Source organism: Numenius arquata, chromosome 9 (assembly GCF_964106895.1).
Source record: "Numenius arquata chromosome 9, bNumArq3.hap1.1, whole genome shotgun sequence".
NCBI classification, from domain to species: Eukaryota; Metazoa; Chordata; class Aves; order Charadriiformes; family Scolopacidae; genus Numenius; species Numenius arquata.
In genome coordinates, this window is record NC_133584.1 from 4,129,063 (window position 1) to 4,149,043 (window position 19,981).

Sequence of the window (19,981 nt, forward strand, 5' to 3'; positions counted from 1 at the left end):
TCTCAGAGATACTTTTAGATTTTAACTTATTTTGAAAGCTCCTTCTGAAGGCCACAGACATACAGTCCACGAGTGCTGAATACACACAGAATAGAGTTACAGGTCTTCTAAAATGCAGTCTTCTAAAATGCACTGGGTGTTTCCATAAATGAGAATTTATAGCAGAATGTGTTTACATAAATATATCTATGTCACTTTCAAGACAATGAATAAACATTAATAAATGATTTGGTTATGAAGAGGATTAGTTCTGTGGTTATTAATAAACTGAAATCACAAAAGTAGTAGTTTTTAATGCTAACATGATATTCTAAGCTTTCAATGAGGAAACAAAAGCCAGTTTGCAAGTTTTCTTTGTAATAGAATGTAGTGTTAATCTATTTGCTGGTGTTGTAAGCTACCATTAATTACTTTATAAAATACATATGTAATGATAAAAGTTAGACTTTGTATCCTAGAACACACTATACGTACCTTTTCTCCAAACACTGGGAGAAGTGCTGACCAGAGAAGCCAGTCACTTGTTGGAGATATCACAAGTGGAACTAATTAGATGTAGAAGGAGCTGTCACTCTTGCCCTCCTCCTGCTCACATCAGAAGGCTACCCTGCCTGCCAATCTAACTCCTTAGCTTATGCTATTTTTACCCTTCCATCTCTTTCTGATATTGCCTTAAAGCCTGTAATTTGTTAACAGATGTAATTCCAGGTGTAAAGTTAAGGGTCTAAGAAACATGCCAAGGTCCACCCACATAGAACCTATCACTTGTACAGAAAGTATTTGAAAAACTTCCAAGTTAACATTAAAATACAGTCCAGTTGCACAGCTTTTCCAGGTAGATGGGTCAGACGACTGTCACTCATGCTAGGGGTTAACAAGAAGTTGTACTGTAGTGGTTTTGCTCCTGTTATCTACAAGCGAAAGGCAATATAGAATATTACCACAGGAACTTTTTTTCTAGAACAATACACAAAACCCTAATGAAACTGCGTTTATGATATAACCTCAATAAAAATTTTAATAATGCTTGTTCATATATCACAGCTGTCAAGAGACAGAAAGTGACAGTTCATATTTCAGCTGAGACATACAGTGTTGAGTTGTATAGAATAAGCATATACAATATGTCTCTTAGTCACGGTTTGATTATTAGTAGCTTTTAATGATTTAAGAATTAGAAATCTAAACCTGTCCACCTCTCTTATCTTTTTAAGGAGCATTATTCTGAACCCAGCTTATTTCCGGAACCACCTGCGCCAAGCTGCTGTGTTTAGGTACTTAGAGAGATACTCCGAAGCTGCAAGGTACTCCACTGCTCCTGGATTTCTCATGGCTCCTCTACATCTCTTTCATTCCAGCTCTCAGTAGTAAGGATATCATCTTATACCCTGGCTTTTCCAAAAATCAGTGGGAGCTTTGTATCGGCTTTGTGTATATGATCTCACAGACAGCAGAGCTCCAATCCTCCCAGTTGGCGTAACGTGAATAATCCCAATTATGTCCCTCGTTCCAGTTAGACTAATGCATGTAGGAGCATTTACTCCTTCTCGGGCACAGGGGTGAGCCCTGAGCAGGTCCCAGCGCTGCAGTGGCACAAAACCTACATGCACACAAGCATCTTCCACTCCCTGATTTCCCCATAACCCTGGGCAGAAGCTCAAGCGTGCTCTGAGCGGATGTGGGTGAAAGCAAAAAAAAAAAAAAGAAAAAAAGAATTAAAAAAAAAAAAAAAATCGAGATCTCATGGTACACTGTGGTATGCTGCAAAATTTAGCCTGCGTGCAGCTGATGAGATTGCTGGTGTGAACGGGAACTGCTGGCAGGAGGAAAGCCTGCAAGAGGAAGCTCTGCTTGTGTGCTTGCAGAAACGCTGCCAAAACCTAAAAGTTTCAACAGGCAGCAGAAGTTTTTAGCCCCTTAACGTGCTTAAATGAAAGAAACGCATGGGGAAATGCAACGGTGACTTGCTATGTATCGTCACTGCTACTAACATTAGACACTTACAGAGGACTGTTCGGCTGAAGACCACAAAGTATATCACAAAATATTTCACAAATCATTAGCTAACTAATGGCAGAACAGTCAGCGGGAATTAGGCGTGAGACTGAAAGGGTCACTTTGCTCATCATTTAAGATGGATGCTAGCGATGGTAGAGCTCTGAAGCTATTAAAATAGCAGCAAAACAGTCTGTACGGGCAGTGGAAGAAGTCTTTATCCAAGCAGAGTTATAGAGAGGATTTGGGAAGATGAACTTCCATTTTCTGTGCTGGAGTTCAGCCAAAGACTCCAGGACGAGCACTTTTCCTTCTGCAGGACACACATTGAGATTATGTCAGAGTAATCTCAGTAGCTTTCACACGTCAGGACAGGGAGAAGAAATCAGTTCCCCAAGACAAGGAAACAGTTTTTCCACATTTCTTTAGAAATATGATTTCAGATAAACCTGGAATATTTCACTTGGCCTTAAACTCACCCGCACCTTTTCTTTTTTTGCTTTGGAAAACACGGCTCACATTTCAAGCAAAGCTTTTTCAAACTAAGGAAGTGAAACATTATGTTGAAAAACAATAGAGTGTTGTGATGGTTCCCAGATCTCCTTTTATATCTCACTGGTAATGGTCTCTTCTTCCTAAAATCTTTTGTTGGGGTGTTTATTCAGAGAGGAATCATTATCCACTGAATCCTCAACAGTTGAGGTCCACTGATCAGCCAGACATGTCAGAGCTGCGTTAGGAAAGTATGTTGCTTTGTGACAGATGGGGAATCCTGGTCAGGACACTTTCAAACCCAAAAATTCACTAGTAGCCCAACAAGTGAAATAATACAAGGGGAAATGCCTGGGGTGCTGGAGTTGGGGGGGAAGAATGTTTTCCCCTTGAAGAAGTCACACTGAAGATTTAAAAAAATAGTAACAATAATAAAAGGTAACAAAAAATACCCTTTTAGAAACTAATCTTTCCTAAGAAGCAATACATATAAATGCCCATATTTGAGAAGACAGTATGAACCAAGGAGGTGTACATAAATATGTTTTCAAAAATAAAAATAAAAAAAAAAGGTGGTTGGTGTTATTGCAGATAAGCAATCAGTAAGTTTACTACATCAGCAGGCAAGAGGGAACTGTGTCAGCCTTTTTTCCCCATATTGAGTAGCTTTCAGGAAACGATGATTTTAAATGAGAGTATGTATTTTGTAAAGGAGAGGAACATTCTGACAGACTGAATCCAGCGTGGTTCCAAAAGCAGTGACTATAGCAGTATTCAGAGTTTAGCCTAGTTTAACATAGTGTTATAGCAACTGTGCAGAGCTGCTTCTGCAGATTGTGTTAAACTAAGCTTAGCACTACTTCTGTCGTCTCACTGGAGTCACTGGTCTCAGTTGAACCCCACTAATGGTGCAGGATGTACTCTGCTCGTTACAGACAGACCACGGCACACAGAGTGTTGCCGTTTCTGGAAATACAGACTTGGTTTTTCTTAGCATAAGCTGTCATTTAATTCTGCCTTCTTTACGTACAAGAACAAGGTCACTGTATTCCTTTTCCTGCTTTTAAGTATCTCTTGCCCTCCCACCTCCCTCGTTTGCTTTTTAAGTTATTGTAGAGCCCATTAAATACGCCCAGGACACGGTATGGGTATGCACACAGCATGGTTGTGAGCAGGACTGCTTGGCACAAACAGAAAGCATAATCACATTTAACTCAGCCTACCTATCAAGCTGAGATCCCCTGAGATTTTGTCTCTGAGGAAGTACCAGAGAGAATTCTTTGGTTCAGAGAAAGCCATAGGTTAGAGTGGGGTCAACTGTAATTTAAGTGTCTCTCAAATTCCTCTATGTGTAATTTTCCACACTGCCCACTATCAGGAGAATAGGCATATGAAGCAGTCTAAATGCAAGGACGTCTGAATTAACGTAAGGAGTCTCATATGCCCGTATCTGCATCCCTTCTGAATTTTGTCAGCTGCACAGCGGTTCCTTCGGGATAGCACTGTGATAGGATGCTACCATGTAGAGAGCAGCCTAAGGCCATTTGGCATTGTAAAGCAATCCTAGAAACACCACTGTGGGGTCACAGCATCTGCCAATGATGAATTCCAAAGTGCTGCAAACGCTTTCACTAAGATGTCAGCTAGTAAATATATTTCTTCTCTATTGGTATCCCTGATGTTAGGAGACTGCTCTTGACAAACACAGTAAAGATGTAAACCTCAGAAGGGAGAAAACCTATTTCAGTTGAAAGACCGTCTTGGCCCTTGAACAAATGGGCACAAATGCATTATATATAATTTTAGTCTGGAAGTTACCAGGAAGTTCTAGACATTAGAAGGCGTTCAGGCTTAGGGTCAGCCTCCAACAGCAGCTACTGGAAGCACCCTGCCAAAGGGCACATGGTCACAGCTGATCAAAAGATCACTCAATAACCAGGATGGAAAGTTCACGAAAGGGTCCTGGGCTCGCTTTTGCCACTAAACTGAGAAAATGCTCTTGGAAAAGGCTGAGGAGAACCCAACCTTCCCAGCAATATAAGAATTTCTGCTGCCTTAGGGAAGGATGAGATAAGGGACGTGCATGTGCAAGGGGACGTGTAAGCCACAGAAGAACCTCAGAGGCTCATACTATCTTGAAGGACAGAGCAGCCAAACCACCAGCCCTTCCTTTCAAGGACAAGAGTGTCAGGAAGGGAACATGAACCCAAGGGTGATCCTCAAAGCTCCTGAAGGAAGAGGTATCGCAGCCTGGGCATCCTTTGAGCCTCCAAGCCCACAGGCTTTGACCCCACATCTGCCTCCTACACATCCACAGCAGAAGGTCTAACCAGACAAGCAATAAGGCATGAAAGCCATTTTTCTTCTTTACTTCTTTAGTGCAGGCTATTGCTGACACTGAATAGCCTTGAATCAGCAGCAAGGTAAAAAATTGTAACTTATAGAAAAATATGGCTACCTATTTGCTTGAAAACTGGAGTTTTAAGTACAGAAGGGATTTTGCGCCTTTTTATCATTAAGCTGTATAGCTCTCATCTTTCTGCTAATCAAAATGCTGTGCTGATCTAACAGTGTCACTGTGTTCTGTGAAAAAGCTTAAGATAGCTCTTTTATCACCAGCTAGAACACTAGTGACTTGAAATTAGTTGTATACATGTAGGGGAAAACAGACTGTCTGTCCCTCTGCCAGAACAAACAACTCATATTCATCTGACTGCACAGAGTAGGGGTAAGCAATACTTAAGGAGGAAGAAGTTTTAGCATCTTAATAGCTGTGATATGGCTGACTCAGCTTTTTGACATTCCCATTAAAAAAAAAATAATAATAATCTAGATAATCCCATCAGCTAAAAAGCAAACTTGGTCTCCAAGTGGCAAACCTCAGTAGGAGTTCAGGTCTGCATCCCATTTTAGTCAGACTTGAAGAGGTAGTGGCTGAAAAGTCAGTAAGTAATTTGGGTTAGTTTGCATCTCTGGTTTTGTTTTACAAAGCGTACAGTCACACTAAGGGAAGATGTATACGTAGTTGGGGTTGGGGACAGAAGCTGGAGGAGTCACCAGCTGACTGCCTCTTGCACACACCTGCATCCGTGCTACCCGCCTGCGCATCCTGCCTAGGTTTTCTTGCGGAAAACCAGAGGAAAGTTTATATTCTTTCACCTATCTTAATTGTTTCAGTTTTCCTAAACTGAAACAAAAAAAACCCTCCAATTTTATACCAAGGACAAAAAAAAAAAAAAGCCTGTTGTCATAGCTACAGACCCCCCCCCATCTCAGCAGTCATCTCTCACCACTGTGAGAAAGCTCATTGCAAAGGGAGCACACCTTCCCCAGAACTAAGGGGAAAAAAAATGGAATTTCCCCTCCCCCCCCCCTCAAAGTGATCTGAGAGCTTCTGCTGGTTTGGTGGCCCCCGTTCTCCCCAGAGCAATGCTATAGAAGGAGCGTTTCATAAATCGGGTCTAGGAGAGCAGCTCTGACAAGTGCTGAGATCAGTTGAAGCCCAAAGGAAAGCCCACGTGGCCCATTATTTAATTTGTCACCAACATATGATGTTAGCCTGTGTCTAAAATTACCGGCCGTTATTTCCGCACTGCACACATCATTCTTTATCACTTGAGATTGTCCAAGTGTCAAACAACAGCTTGCTCAGGCAGGTTCACAGCAGAGGCCAGAGGCAGCCTTCCGTGCTGGTTTTTCCATACCCCCTGCCAGATGTAAATCTAAACATCAACAGCACAAGGTACATCCCTCACCCAGGGACCACGAGGCACAAAGAGATACAAGAGAGCAGAGCCAACACCAGCTAGATGCCAAAACAAGCATGGACCACGTCGCTCTGAAAGTTTCATCCCATCTCTGCTACAAACAGCTCGTCCCAGTTATCCTATCCCTTCTGCAAACAGCTGGACTGTGAAGCCAACGCGGGCACTGGGACCTCCCATACCTCCTGGGATCTGTGCAGCACATACGCGGTGACCGTTGCTTGTTTCACCCCAGACCATGGAGAGCCCAAGATCCTGCTGGGCTTAGCAACCTGTTTTCTTGGATATCCCCTGTCATTTTAAAAGGCTTGTCGCTTCCCCATGCATTGCTCAGCTCACATTTGGAAAGCAATTTCTATGTCCATACATGACAGTTGCCATTAAATGAGAAACATTTGTTATCACTGCAGAGCAATCTCAATACAAGGCAGAAAGTTGTTACCTGCATGCAAGCATGGGACAGATAATAACAAATGCATTCTCAACACAGGTACCATTTTCCTTGCAGGAAACTCATTTCTGCTTTCTAGCAACGGGCTACTGACCCAGAAACTTCAGCAAAGACAGAAAGCAAACCCCACCACTAACCTGGAAGGGTCTGGCAGGACAGAAGAGTTTTACAGCAGCTTCCCAGTGCATTTAAGTTTCACTGGTGAAATGCTCAAAATGAAGTTTTAGCCAGACATCTGCAGGAATTAGCAATAGCAAGGGGTTTTTCTTAGGTAACAGGGATTCTCAGAACACTTTTTGCCCCATTTTGGGGCTAGTGTACATATAGATAAATCCTGGCATTAGTCATTTCATTCCTGCTCAGTGTTCTGGAGTTCTGTTTATCTCCCATCATCTGATGGTTTCCAAGTGTGTCCACAACCTCAAAGTAATGAGTTTACATTTATTTAGGATGTATGGAGATGTTTAAAAATTAGCTGTTATTGTTGTGTTCATTTTTCAAATAGGATAATTGCATTAAAATTACTACCTCCTACTTACTCCAGTTACAAACATCACTTTCCTTTTCTATTCTCAGAAGGAAATAAGAAAGGTCAACCAAAAGGGAGCAGCAGTTTATTTTGCATCTCGTATCTCAAACTCAGTCCTATTGTATTAGAGATCTCAAATACCCAGATGTCTGCATCAGGAATATTAAAATCCCTGTTAAACTGAGAAAATTGAGATACACTTACCCTTTCCAAACGGTAGATCTGCACAGGGCTAACATCACACAACAGTGGCTGAGGCCTTCCTTTAGTACCACTTACTGCAGATCCAGGTGAGATCACTTGAGGTAGGGAGTAAAGGTAATTTTCTGCCACTTACCAGCCTCCTGATCTTAGCAGCAATTGGGCTGAATAGCGTAGAAGAGTAAAAGTTACTCTAATGTGCATGGGCTGTGATTATCCCTGAGGCTCTGCCATCTGCAGAGAAATCCTCCTCTCCCCTTCAGGGCTTCTTCTCTTTCCGTGCAGCTCAGGGGGAGCGGGCAAGGCTGAGGGAGCTGACCTTGAGTCTTGCCCTTATGTTTGTTTTCTAGTATTCACAGTGGTAAATGAACACAAGAGCATTTAGCAACAAAGGCTAATTTCTTGTCTTCTTTGGCAGTGTAACACTTTGGTGCATTCCAGAAAACTCCGCGTGTTTCTTAGACCCAGACCATCCATTTTCTTGTCACCCACTCGCGGGGCTGCTGCGAAGGGTTTGGCTGTGCAGGGGCTGTTAGTGTCAGCAGCTGTCAGGCAGCAAGAGCTGCCTTCCACTCTTTCATTACAAGTCCTGTGCCCGTCTGGAGATGGGCTGAGGGACACAGTTTAGAATGTGTGGTGTGCTCTTCACTTGCATGTATAGAAATATATCTTATTGTTCTGCACCACCAAGTGGCCGGATTGAGCAGATATTGCGAGGCACCTTTGGATCCAGGCTTGCTTTAACCCAGGTGGGTTTAGTTACATTATAGAAGTTCACACCAGCCCATACTGGCCCAAACTATCAACTAGGAAAAAAACCCATTTGAATATAAAGCCTCATGCTTTGATAGAAGGAAGTGTCATATTTTCTGATAGTGTATTGTCAGAACTACTTCAGTTCTCATGGCAAACAGAGCGCTTTGGTGGGCTGCACACCTGAAGCTCGGGCACCTTCATAAGTATTTCAAATGAGTAACTCAAAAGTGGCAGATGGATCCGTAAATATAAGACCAATATTTCTGAATATCACCTGAAGTTGTAGTGTCACAAGTAGGAAGAGAATGCATGTATCTTTGTTCCTTATCATTAGAGTTTGATCCCAATATCATTAAAAACTGTAAAAATAAAGCATGGCATTTCATCCAGAAAAATGCATTACATGGTCTAAATGGGAGCTATTTTCCCATTCTTTTGTACCGTATGTTCCTTGTGCTCAGGAAGGTTCAAAGTTGAACTGTTAAGTAGTCACTCAAGAGGTACAAATCAGAGCTGGCCAATATCACTTGCTCAGCATTTCCACAGGACGTAACCGCTGGTCCCAACTGACCTGTACTGGACCCTCTTCCATCCAGCTCTTCACAAGCTCCCATTTCCCCAGGAGCTGTGACTGCAGGAGGTGGGAAGAAGGACCTCCTCAGGCCCTCACATACTGCTGAAATGCTAATATGGTTGTGTTTATACTATCCTAAGTAGTACGTAGTATGTATAATATGCTAATATGATGTACTTCATACATCAGCCATGTTGATAACATGATGAGAGAAAAAGATGTTAATGAGTTTGGTCACTGGCTGAGGATCTTAAATAATAGTTTCATAAATAGGATTACTTTCAATAGTATTTTACTTAAGTCTCATTTCAGAGTGTCTCACGGGCTCATCAGACTCTAACTGAAAGTCTTTGTTGCCTGGATTTCTATGGGCCATGTGGATAGGCACTCACTGGGACTCAGGAGCCCAGCTCCGTGTTTTATGCCTTCATGTATTTCAATGGGAGGCAGGCTTCTAACTTGCCTAAATATCTCAATTTGTCCTTTGGTTTCTGAGTGTTTAGGTCCCTAAATATTTTTCATTGCCCAGCCCTGTAAGTATTCAGACAGTGTAATTTCACCCGTGTCCGGAAATTCATAGTTCCCACTTGCATGGGTCACTTTGGTTCTGTGAGTTGAGCCTTGGAGGCCTTCAAAGAAGACTCTCCGATTTGGGCGCATTTGGGGCTGGACACAGGCCATCCACATAGAGATTTAATGCTTGTGTTTCTTTTGAAAGTGGAATTTTTTTAAGTCCCTCGTAAGCCCCGAGGTCACAGTAGCAAGCGTCGGTCCTGACCTGTGTGTGCTCCTCGATGGCTGAGGAACTGAGAAGAAAAATTGTGATGGAGGTACTTGAAAGGCTCAGAGGGTTTCTATGGATGTGCCTCACCATTCCTGACGTAATGCACGGCAGTACGGGAGAAATCTAGCAGGGATGAAAGCAGATGTTGAAAACCTAAACACGAATGCTTCAAATGTAAGCGTGCTTTTGATTATTTAAATAAGAACAAATTAAGAAGGAAGAATAAAGAGGAAAGGCGTTTGTCTGGAGAGCAGCGAAGCCTGGAGACCTCTGCCACGATCAGAGTGACATTGTGCTGAGACTGCGGCAAAGAATTAGCAAAAGATTGTGCCAGGAGGACTCGCACACCAAATTAGCAAATCAGTCAAATATGATCACCCGCATTTCACAGCTGATGCTGAGAAGCAGACAAAGATGAAGCGACTTGTCTGAGAAGTGAGTCCAGATTTGTCCAGGGCTCTGTGGACATCTCCACCTACAAAAGCAGGTGGCTAAGCATAACACGGCTGTTCCTGTGTCACCTGATTGTGTTCGACCCATGGCAGGCACTGACAGGGTGACACTAGGGGTAAAGGATTTGCCAGTTTTAATCTTGGAAATGACAGTGCTTGAGTGGTGATATATCTACAGGAGCCCAAATTGTAAATGACCGTTTGCAAATGTCCTTTGACTCCAAAAACAAGGCTTAAGGGCTTGAGAATTGCTCTAAATTTAGATTGAAAGTCCCATTCTGATGAGGTGGCCACAAGAGGCCACCACTGTTTGCATACGCTGGTTCCTAGACAGCTATTGCCATTGTCACAGGAGATGGAAGCTTTGCAGACCACCTCTAGTAGACCAAAAGGTACAGAATAACGTGACAGATCTATCTTCTCCCAGTTTTATGCCACGTGGTTATTTGCCTTTTGCACCTCAGGACATGGTGAACATCTTTCCCCAAAACCATCACCAACAGGCAGTTGGTGGTCAATCCCAGGTCAAGCGCGTTGCCTGAATGCTTTGCTCACCTCCTCTGCTTCATCCACAGGATCCATATGTCATTCCTGGGATTAAACCCTGGCACCATTTGGAGTCAATGCAAATTTTGTCAATGATTTTCAGGGCAATGAGGATTTCATCCTTTCTTCATCCTGTGCCGGCTGGGCTAACGATGTTCAATTAGAAACTGCTCTTTGTTCTAGTGCAGTCAAGAGGATTTTTGCCAATAATTTAAACGAGCATTGGATAAAGCTTATGGCTAAATCCAGTCCTTATGCAGAAATCCATGGATCCTCCTGAATTGGTTTTCTCCCAGTGAAATTAGTGGGAGCTGTGTGAGAACATCTAAGGGAAGATTTAGTTCCTGTTTCTAACAATGTGTTACCTCCTGATACTGGGCCTGTTTTGAAATGTTTATTGTTAAATCCGTGTATTTTTGGTTATATCTCATTAAGAACATAATACTGCCTTGGGAAGTACATTCTGAAAGGATATTACAACAGGATTGGGATTACTGTTTGTGAGACACTTTCAACTAGGGGGAAATTTCAAATTCAATTTACAGTAATGTCAAAGCACAATTAATATATAGGCAATGATAAGGAGAACATGCAGAAGTACACACTGATAGCACTACATCAACAAATAAACTTTTGGTGCTAGTAATTAGGTACACAAGATTATTATATGTTTAATTGACTAAAGTGACAATTTGGAATTACATCTAGTCACATTTAATTGGATTTGGAATCTCTAGAGGAAAGGAAAAGGAGAGCAGTGTGGAGAGGCAGCCATAAAAGCAAACTGATTTTCTAAAGTCTGTTAAGACTCTGCATTAATATCCATCGCACAATAGTTTCTTAATATCCTTCAGTCTAGAAAGAGTAATGCAATGATTGTCACAGACAGTGGGAGTACTAAAGCATACTCAATTAGGTAGCAAGATAGCTGATTACTTTTGGTTTTGGGATTTTTTTTTTAAGATATAGTTTAATCAAAGGTGAACTGTGTCTGAGTTTGTCATAGACAACTGATATTCTCAGACTGCCAAGCTACAGGACACTATATCTGTTGATGCTGTCCTGGAAGAAATGTACTTACATATAAGATATTTCACTGACAAATATTTTAAAGCAAAAAAAAAAAAAAAAACAAAAAAAAACAAACCCAGACTAAAATATTGCATAGTAGTCATTAAATATTTGCTCAGAGTAAAATATGGGAAAGCTATTAAAAGAAAAGACAGAGTTTAGCTGAAAAATGTTTACTAATGTTTGTCTTCAAGTTGGACAAAGACTGAAAATTATGTGTAAGCCTTTGATATAAACTTCATGTTACACTCTTTTAATATTACCTCATTTAAATATTGCTATATACATCCTTCTCTCCCTGAACACTCATTTATTCTGCTTTTGTCATCAGGAGCGCCATGATTGCTGACTATATGTACTGGCTGACAGGAGGCACTGAGCAGCATACAAGCAAGCTCATCAAACTGTATTGGCAGGTAAAAATTGATAGGCCAATGAGGAAGGAGGTGCCCATCTCACTATTAAGACCAAAATGAAGGATTACTGCTTAAAAGACTGCCGACAAAGGTAGCTCTTGGGCATATCAATCAACAGGACACTATATAGTACTACTGTATTTATAATGAACTAGATTTTCTTGGACTAATTTTAAGGGCAAAATTCAAGGTTGTTAACCCTTGGCTCATGCTTCAATTTTATGGACTGCTATAAAATTTAATTCTGGATACTGTATAGTCCCCTAAGCTATTTTTTGTGAAGTCTTCCTACCCTAGTGACACTTTCCTTCTGCAATTTGCATGATACTAATCCTCTGACACCTTTTCAAACTCTTCAACTGGAAGGGGAGGAAAAAAATGACTGTAACGAATGGTCTCAGAGGAACCTAAAGTGCTCTGTGAAGAATGGCTGGGTAAGACCCCAGTCTACAAAGATTGCTTCTGTGGGGACTAGACCATTGACTTCAATGAGACTCATCTCTTGAGTGATACTTATTTCATATGGCTGTTCAGCCACATCAGCACAAATTTAAGTTTAAGGGTATCCCCTTCTGCTCCGAGGAGAGCTCTCACACAAACTTGGAGGTGATGGATAACAGATCCTTTGCTGGGAGAGGCTCGTTGGTGCTGGAACTTATCAAGAGCAGTGGTGTCCCAGAGTTCACCCCCTCCCCAGTATCAACGCAATCAAAGTGCGTTTCCGAGGGACCGCAGCGTTTGGGCCTCAGGCAGTGGAAGACCCTTCCATGTCCCAGAGTGGACCTCGCCCTCAGGTCCTCCTTGTCTATGCGAGGAATTTAATGATACTAGGAACAATGTATGTCCCTTGCGACAAAATTGCAGAGTCTGATTCTGATCGCGTTTATTTTTGGGTTTATTCTGTGAGGACATCTGTGACATCTGTACTTGACGTGAAGTAGTGCAAATTATGTCTGACATAAGCCAGAGTAATAACAATCAGAATCTGATCTTTTACCTTCCCTCACATGGTAAACTCTTCCTTTTTAAAACTATTATTAGTTGCATTCTCATAGGTAAAATGGAATAAATCTCGGTCCTGGGAGCTGCTGAATTTCAGTACTGCTGTGAGTGCAAAGTGCATCTCATTCAGAGAATTACCCACTGGGCTAGTGTTTGCAGTGCCTGTGAACTTTCTTATATGCTTTCCAGCAGAGAATTTCTTCTGTACAGAACAGTTTGATTTTTTCCCCCACTGGGTCAGACTCATTTAAAATCTTGAGTTCACAAACAGGTTTTATGAAGGGGTCATTTCTTCGAATGGAATGTCTTTTTCTGTCCCTTAACACTGATATCCATTGACTTCCCTTCTTGATGTCATGGACATGAAGCTTCAAAGAATAAACCTTTAAAGGAGGAGCTGTCATAGCTGTCCTTTCCCCTGGTGGTTCAGACTGTCCTGCTATGTAGCAGGGCCAAAAAAGTGGCATGAAGGACAAGATTCATCATAACGTCTCTTCACAGAGTCTAAATCAGAAGCTGTGGTTGGGCTAAGGTGGGAATGAACCAGACCAGAATGGAGCTACCGGATCACCTCCAGCCATTACCATCATTGTACAATATTAGCATCACCATCCAAAATTATTTTGGCCATGGTAGGAGTCTGGTTCATCTCTGCTTCAGTCTGGAGCTCACAGCTCCTTTCTTTTCCTGATGGAGAGTTCGTGCGTGGGCCTCCCTGGGCCCCCATGGTACCAAGAGGCACCACCATGCTGTTTGTGCCCCATTCCCACTCCTCCTCTGCCTTCCGCCTCAACCTGAGCTGCTGTCATCTTTGCCTGCAGCAGCTTTGAAATGTCAGTAGAGATCTAACCATTTGTTTGATCCCCCACCGCGCTTGATTTTCACTGGGAGACAGAGATTGCTCTGCAATTTTGTGCCTTTTGTGCATATGCCTTAGCGTGGGCTGGGCTAAGGATTCGGCGGTATCTATCTGCTGACACACAGGCACTGGAGGCAGCTGGGTGCCCAGTACCGCTCCCACTCAAGTTAATAGCTAGCACTTAAGAAACGCTGCTCGTGGAGATATATCCCCAGCACCGGTAACAACCTTTTCCTCCTCGAGCTGATGAGTTCTGTGCACTCAGCATCAGGGGTGACTTCAATGTCATTAGAGCACACGGCAACGATTATGCGGGATGATGTAGCATGTGACACTGCACTGGGACTTTCCACCACGGAGAGACCAAGCAGAGGTAACATAATCTTTTTTTTTTTTTTTTTTTTTATTAATATTCTCTCTACTTCATGGTGTAAAGCTGAAAATAACTTGTCACGACTATCCATGCTCATGTGCCTTTGTAACCAAAGCAACAGCTATTGATGCACGCTTTTCTTGCTAACTACTCCTCTGCCCCAGAATTCGCTAGCGTTGGCTCACAACCGTGAGCAAAATTATCTGAGGAGGAAGGGAATGGATGGTGAACAGGACAGTTTGGTTTTTTACTTCTGCGAAGAAAGGTTTTTAGATTAGCTATGTCACTCTCTGCTTTGATCAGCAGGTCATGTATATAATCATACGGTGTGTCCTTGACTACTTTTGTTTCTTCTTCTCGTAATTCTTTTAACTGCTGGAAACTTCCTCCTCACAGCCTGTCTTCTGCTTCTTTCATGGCTTCAAAACATTGTACAGACCACTCGAATCCTTCAGCTGATGTCTTTACTGAAAAAAATTCAGGCCCTTAATTCACATCTGCAAAGCTCTTTATTATTTATCCTACTTCTAAATCACTGTTTTTTTCTCTCCTGATCTATTCCTCATGCTCAGAGCACTCTTTATCTTGTATCTCCTTTGGTTTCCTTCTCCTGATTTAGTTTTATACTTTCCTTTGAACTTCTTCTATCCTTGACATCAACTGCCAGGAGTTCTCTTTCTTCAAAACTCTTCTTAAAACATCTTCAAATCGCTCCCCTCCTCGTTATTAACTTTTACATATTTCCTCTTCTTCAGCAGTAATCTGTTCCATGTGACTGTACCTCCTCTTAGGCACACTTCAAGGCTTGTACTGTCAGATTTTTAAAGCAAGAAGGGCTCATATTGATGAATTATCTGACTTCCTGCATAAAAACACTAAAGAATTGCACCCTCACTTTCCTGCGCTGGTGCCAAAAGAAGAAAGCAGGCTAGTTTTGAGAAAATTGCCCAAACCCTATTTAAACAACTTAATAAGAGAATACTTACCATAACCCATCTAACAGATGATTTGTTGCATGCTTGTCCTCTGTTTCTCCCCAGTTTAGAAGGTGGGATCTTACTTGTCCAGTCCAAACTTCCAGCAATTTATATTATGCATTCATCTCTGAAAGCTGAAAGATCCTTTGGTACTGGTTATCTTCTCCCTGTATATGTACCTATGGATCATGATCAAGGCAACTTTAAATATTCTTTTTGATTAGCTTTTTGATTAGCTTTCTTTGATTATCCCCTTTAAAGTAAATCATCTATTTCTGGATCTTCTGTACAGTGATATGTAATATCTAATGCCCTGTGTTGGTTTTGAATATTAATACCCGCCTTCCATTACTCTCTGAGATAAAGGTATAATGCTGATGAGATGTGAAAAGGTAATTTGCAATGGATAATATTATTCAGTAAGTTGGGACTTTTTCTCTGTTCAAATATTTTATTCCATGGATTGAAAATATACATTCCAAGTTAACATATAATCAAACAGATGGGATTTTTTTTTCAGAACCCACCGCAGAATATGCACTGGATGATTTGTGTATTGGCTGTTAGATTAAAAACAGGAGAGTTAAATAGAGTTCATCACAGTAAATAATAACTTGAAAGTTATTAAACGTATTATGATAGACATCTTCAGAGTGGTAGCAGCAAGACAAACTTTAAACTTACTTATTACTGTAGTCAGGTAAGCTCCCCAGCATTTATTGTCAGCAATGCAATTTCTCAGCTGGTAATAGCAAAACAAACAACAGACTTGAGATATTTAATCCCATAGGAAAAGTCCCTCTCCAAACTGCCCAGTTTCACTCACACCTTTGTAAACTATTTCCTCTGGCTAAAAACTGTGCAATAAAAACCAGCTGTTTCATTCCATGAGTAAAAATACATCACATCCATCCTACAATGTCAAAAATGCCCAACGTTGTCAAACATGAACTTTGCAACTAATCTTGAAAGTCACAGCCTGATTTCAGCAGTATCTGGCACAGACATCTTAGTATAAAGTGCCTTTATTACCTAATTTATAAACATCTCAGGCTTAACTCATTAGCGCACCACAAAATTAATTGCTCTTATTATTCCATTGTGAAAAGCATGTGGCCTATTTGTTATGGTTTGAGAGAGCCCATAACAATCTATTGTCGTTAGACAATTATTCTATCACCCGATGACCCCTCCCCACCCGGAAAGGGGAATCGGGGAACACAAAGAAACACAAGGGTTGAAGTATAAATAGATTTAATAGACTAAGACTAAATAATTAACAATAATACTAAAGAACCAGTATTAATCCCGATATTGATATAAGATATACAGAAATTATACTCAGCCATCTATATCAGCAGGAAGCTGTGCACTCCCAGCAGTGGATAGCAAGTATCAGACACTGGGAGTGCAATGGCTTCAGGAGGAAGGGAAGGGCTCAGGGCTCCGGCACCGGGGCAAGGAGTTGTCCGGACCGCTGCCATCAGGGAGAGAGCGAGAGAGAGCCCGCTACGCAGCAAACTTTTCTAATTTATACTGGATGTGACGTTCATGGTATGAAATACTCCTGTTGGCCAGCCTGGGTCAAATGCCCAGGCCTTGCTCCTCCTTGTCCCTGCACCTGGCAAGGCTCGAAAAACACTAACCTTGAATCCCACAGAGCCTGGCTGGCTATAAAGTAAATATTTTCACAAATTCAGACACTAGAGTCTTCTAAAAGTGCAATTTTCCCCAGCATTAGAAGAAAAGTTACTCCTGTGTCTCTCAACCCAGGACACTATTTCATACCAAAAGTTCAACTCCAGCATCCATTACGCACTTACATCCAAAGTCATTCCCACCCAGCCGAACTCTCACACTAAGTGGCACTGCGCCGGCAACGCGTGCAGAAACTGCCACAGAACCGCTACAGAAACCAACAGAACCCCAGGAAGGCATTTCAAAGCTTGTAGGTTCATATCCGTACGCTTCCATAACCATCTGCACTAAAAGCCTTTAACTCCGTAACGTAGCCAATGTTTATTTGCCGCAGCTCCAATGGAGACCTTTAATTTGCGTCGGAGCAAACTGGGCTTTTAGCTTTAATTCCAGTTCAACCCCAGTGTTCTGGCCAAGATCGCAGCCGTCGCGGAGCTGCTCTTAGCACGTTGAAAACCACCGGCTCTGTGACTGCTGTGCACGGAGCTCGCGGACTTGTGTTTCTGAGCATATTTCTGTCAGCTAAACTCAACATCAGGGAGAAAGCTCCCAGCGGCACACGCGTTGGCTTGGCGTGGAGGTTTGGGTATTCAGACATTTGCTTTGTGCTCTCTCGTTGCTGTTATGAACATCAGGTGCTTCCATCCCAAACAATCTGGGCTGTGGGGAGCGCAGAGCAATACGCACAGCGCACAATAAAGCGAACGATCACCCAGCCCTGCAAGGTGGTGGAGCACCCATGGTGCGGCGATGGGCACTGTCAACTCCTTTAGAGCTCAGCTTTATCTCGCACCTCGCGGGGTGATGATCCAAGGCAAGAAAGTTGAAAGGAAAAAGCTCTTGGTAGCCAAAACTTCTTCCGTGGTCCCAGCCGGTGACCAGACCCATCAGCGGTCCTGTGTGCTCACGCTTGACCTGTGTCTTGCCGTGGAACGTGAAGTTTCCAAGCTGGCAAGGGCAGGGATGTTTTGCAATCCTCCTAATGGAATGACTGATAGGATTTGACAGGCAGCCTCCCTGGGCAGCCTGGCCATCATATCACCGAGAAAACGTGTCTTTCTCATTAATTCCTGAGGCTGTTTTAGCAGATCATGCTGTGCCACACTTCGCTGCAGAAAAGTCCCTTCTTCAATCAAATCTGGGGGAAAATCCCGTTGAGATCAGTGGCTGTTGTGTGTACAGGCAGACCTAAGAGCCTAATATCTGTAAGTCTATATTGTCTCAGAAGTCTGTGGAGCCTGTTGCTGCTTTAAGTACTAATTATTGAATTTTCTAGTGTCAGAAAAGAGATAACATTTCTCTTACCTCTCTTCATAAAAACCAGTAGGCAATCTTCCCTTTTCTGGATCTACGGCCATTTTGAAGGACAATGCTTGCCTTGAAGCACTGAGCTTTTCATTTTCTGGTGGAAAACTGGGATGTAATTATTTTCCTCATCCCGCACTTTAGACGAACAAAAAGATTTTGGCCCATAAGCAGGAAAAGCAGCTCATTCTGCTGACACTTCGTTGGTATCCAGGTCATCTCAGTGCAGCTTCTGACCAGTTCAGGGGTTTCCTACGTTCTCATTGCATCGTGGCTGAAGCAACTGGTTAAAATGAAAATTATTAACCTTTTTTTCAGGGCGGAATGGGCCTTTTCCTATGTATGGCATTTCAGGGATTCAGACCAGTCTGACTTTGCAATACACTATTTGTAAGACATAACTCTCAGCTGCAAAAATCAGCTTCCTTCTGCTGTCAGGTACACTAGTGAAAATATGGAGTAATTGAAAACCGGATTGAGAAGGCAAATAAAATAACATAACAGAGAGTTTCTATCATGTTGATACTGATTTGGGAGCTTTTTATTGCTGTTGTTATCGCTGATATTTCCATTCCAGAAACAATTCTACATGTACAAAACCAAGGAATTTAACATTTTTCTTGTATTCTTTCTTCTTTAATAATATCTACCTCCACATATTCTCTACCTACTTCTATTTTTCTGGTACCAGATCATTCATGGTAGAATAACGGTTGCTTGAATCATACTTATATTTACATGCTAAGAGAAGTTATTAATTTAAATGTCACAATTATTAAAACAGATGGATTAATTGTCTCTAATTTCAGGAAAGATGGATTTATTTTATATTAGCTGAATGTAATAGGCAACACATACCTTCCTGTAGTTGGTAGCTGTTGAAATCCCAATATGAAGCAAAATACCAACCCAATTAGGGTTTTAACTGTTAACAGGGGCCCATAAATCATGTCTCAAAGATGCTCAACAGGAACAACCTGGCCGGCAAAGCTCCAGACCATTTAAAAAACCCTACAGGGCAGCTCAAAAGCAATGTGCTTGTTTCCCAAGTAGAATTTTCAATTCATTCTGTCTTTTACTGGATTGCAAAGCAGAGCTTACAAAGAAAACCTGACAAATCACTGGAGAAAACCAGCCATTTTGTGCTGTTCTCAGGCCCTTACTGTTCCCTCGAGTTGCAAAGGTCCTTAAGAAGTTACACATTCATTATCGTCTTCCCTCTCTTTGTATACCGTCTCCTTTCTTCGGGGAGATGAAGCTACAGGCAGAGGTTTGTGCTGTTCCCAGGATCATTGCTGGTTACGTGGCTTTCCAGCTGTACATCTGCTCGTGAAGAACTACAGAGGACATCACACAAAAAGAGATAAAGTCACTTTTCAGAAACACCTCTATGTACAGTCAACTTGTCTTCTACTAAATTAGCCGCCATTCAGCCACATAAAGTAGTTTGCTATTGCAATGACTCAGGCATGATTTTGCGCTGCCCCCTTGAACAGTGCTGTCCATTTCACAGGCTAACCACATCAGTCACCATCTCTGGCTGTCTGATTCATCTCTTCACATTTAAGTCAAGTTCCCAAAAGCTGTTGAGCTCAGTGCTAGGAAGGACTGACATTTCCTTCAGTTAGTTTCTGCATTTTAGTTTCCTTTTCTTTTTTTTTTTTTTTTTTTTTTTTACTCTTTTTGGGCTAAAAGCCCTGAAAAGTCCCTACAGCAAGCATCCCACATTTCTCCCA

At 42.0% G+C, this 19,981-nt stretch overlaps 1 protein-coding gene across 1 annotated transcript in view; it reads left to right on the forward strand.

Annotated features, from left to right (window-relative positions):
• Nucleotides 1-19,981, forward strand: part of SPATA16 (spermatogenesis associated 16) — an 80,926-nt gene that overhangs the window by 25,477 nt on the left and 35,468 nt on the right. Inside the window, exons 3-4 of the mRNA XM_074153705.1 lie at nucleotides 1,215-1,304; nucleotides 11,947-12,031. Coding sequence (XP_074009806.1) covers nucleotides 1,215-1,304; nucleotides 11,947-12,031 — 175 coding nt within the window. The remainder of the gene's footprint in view (nucleotides 1-1,214; nucleotides 1,305-11,946; nucleotides 12,032-19,981) is intronic.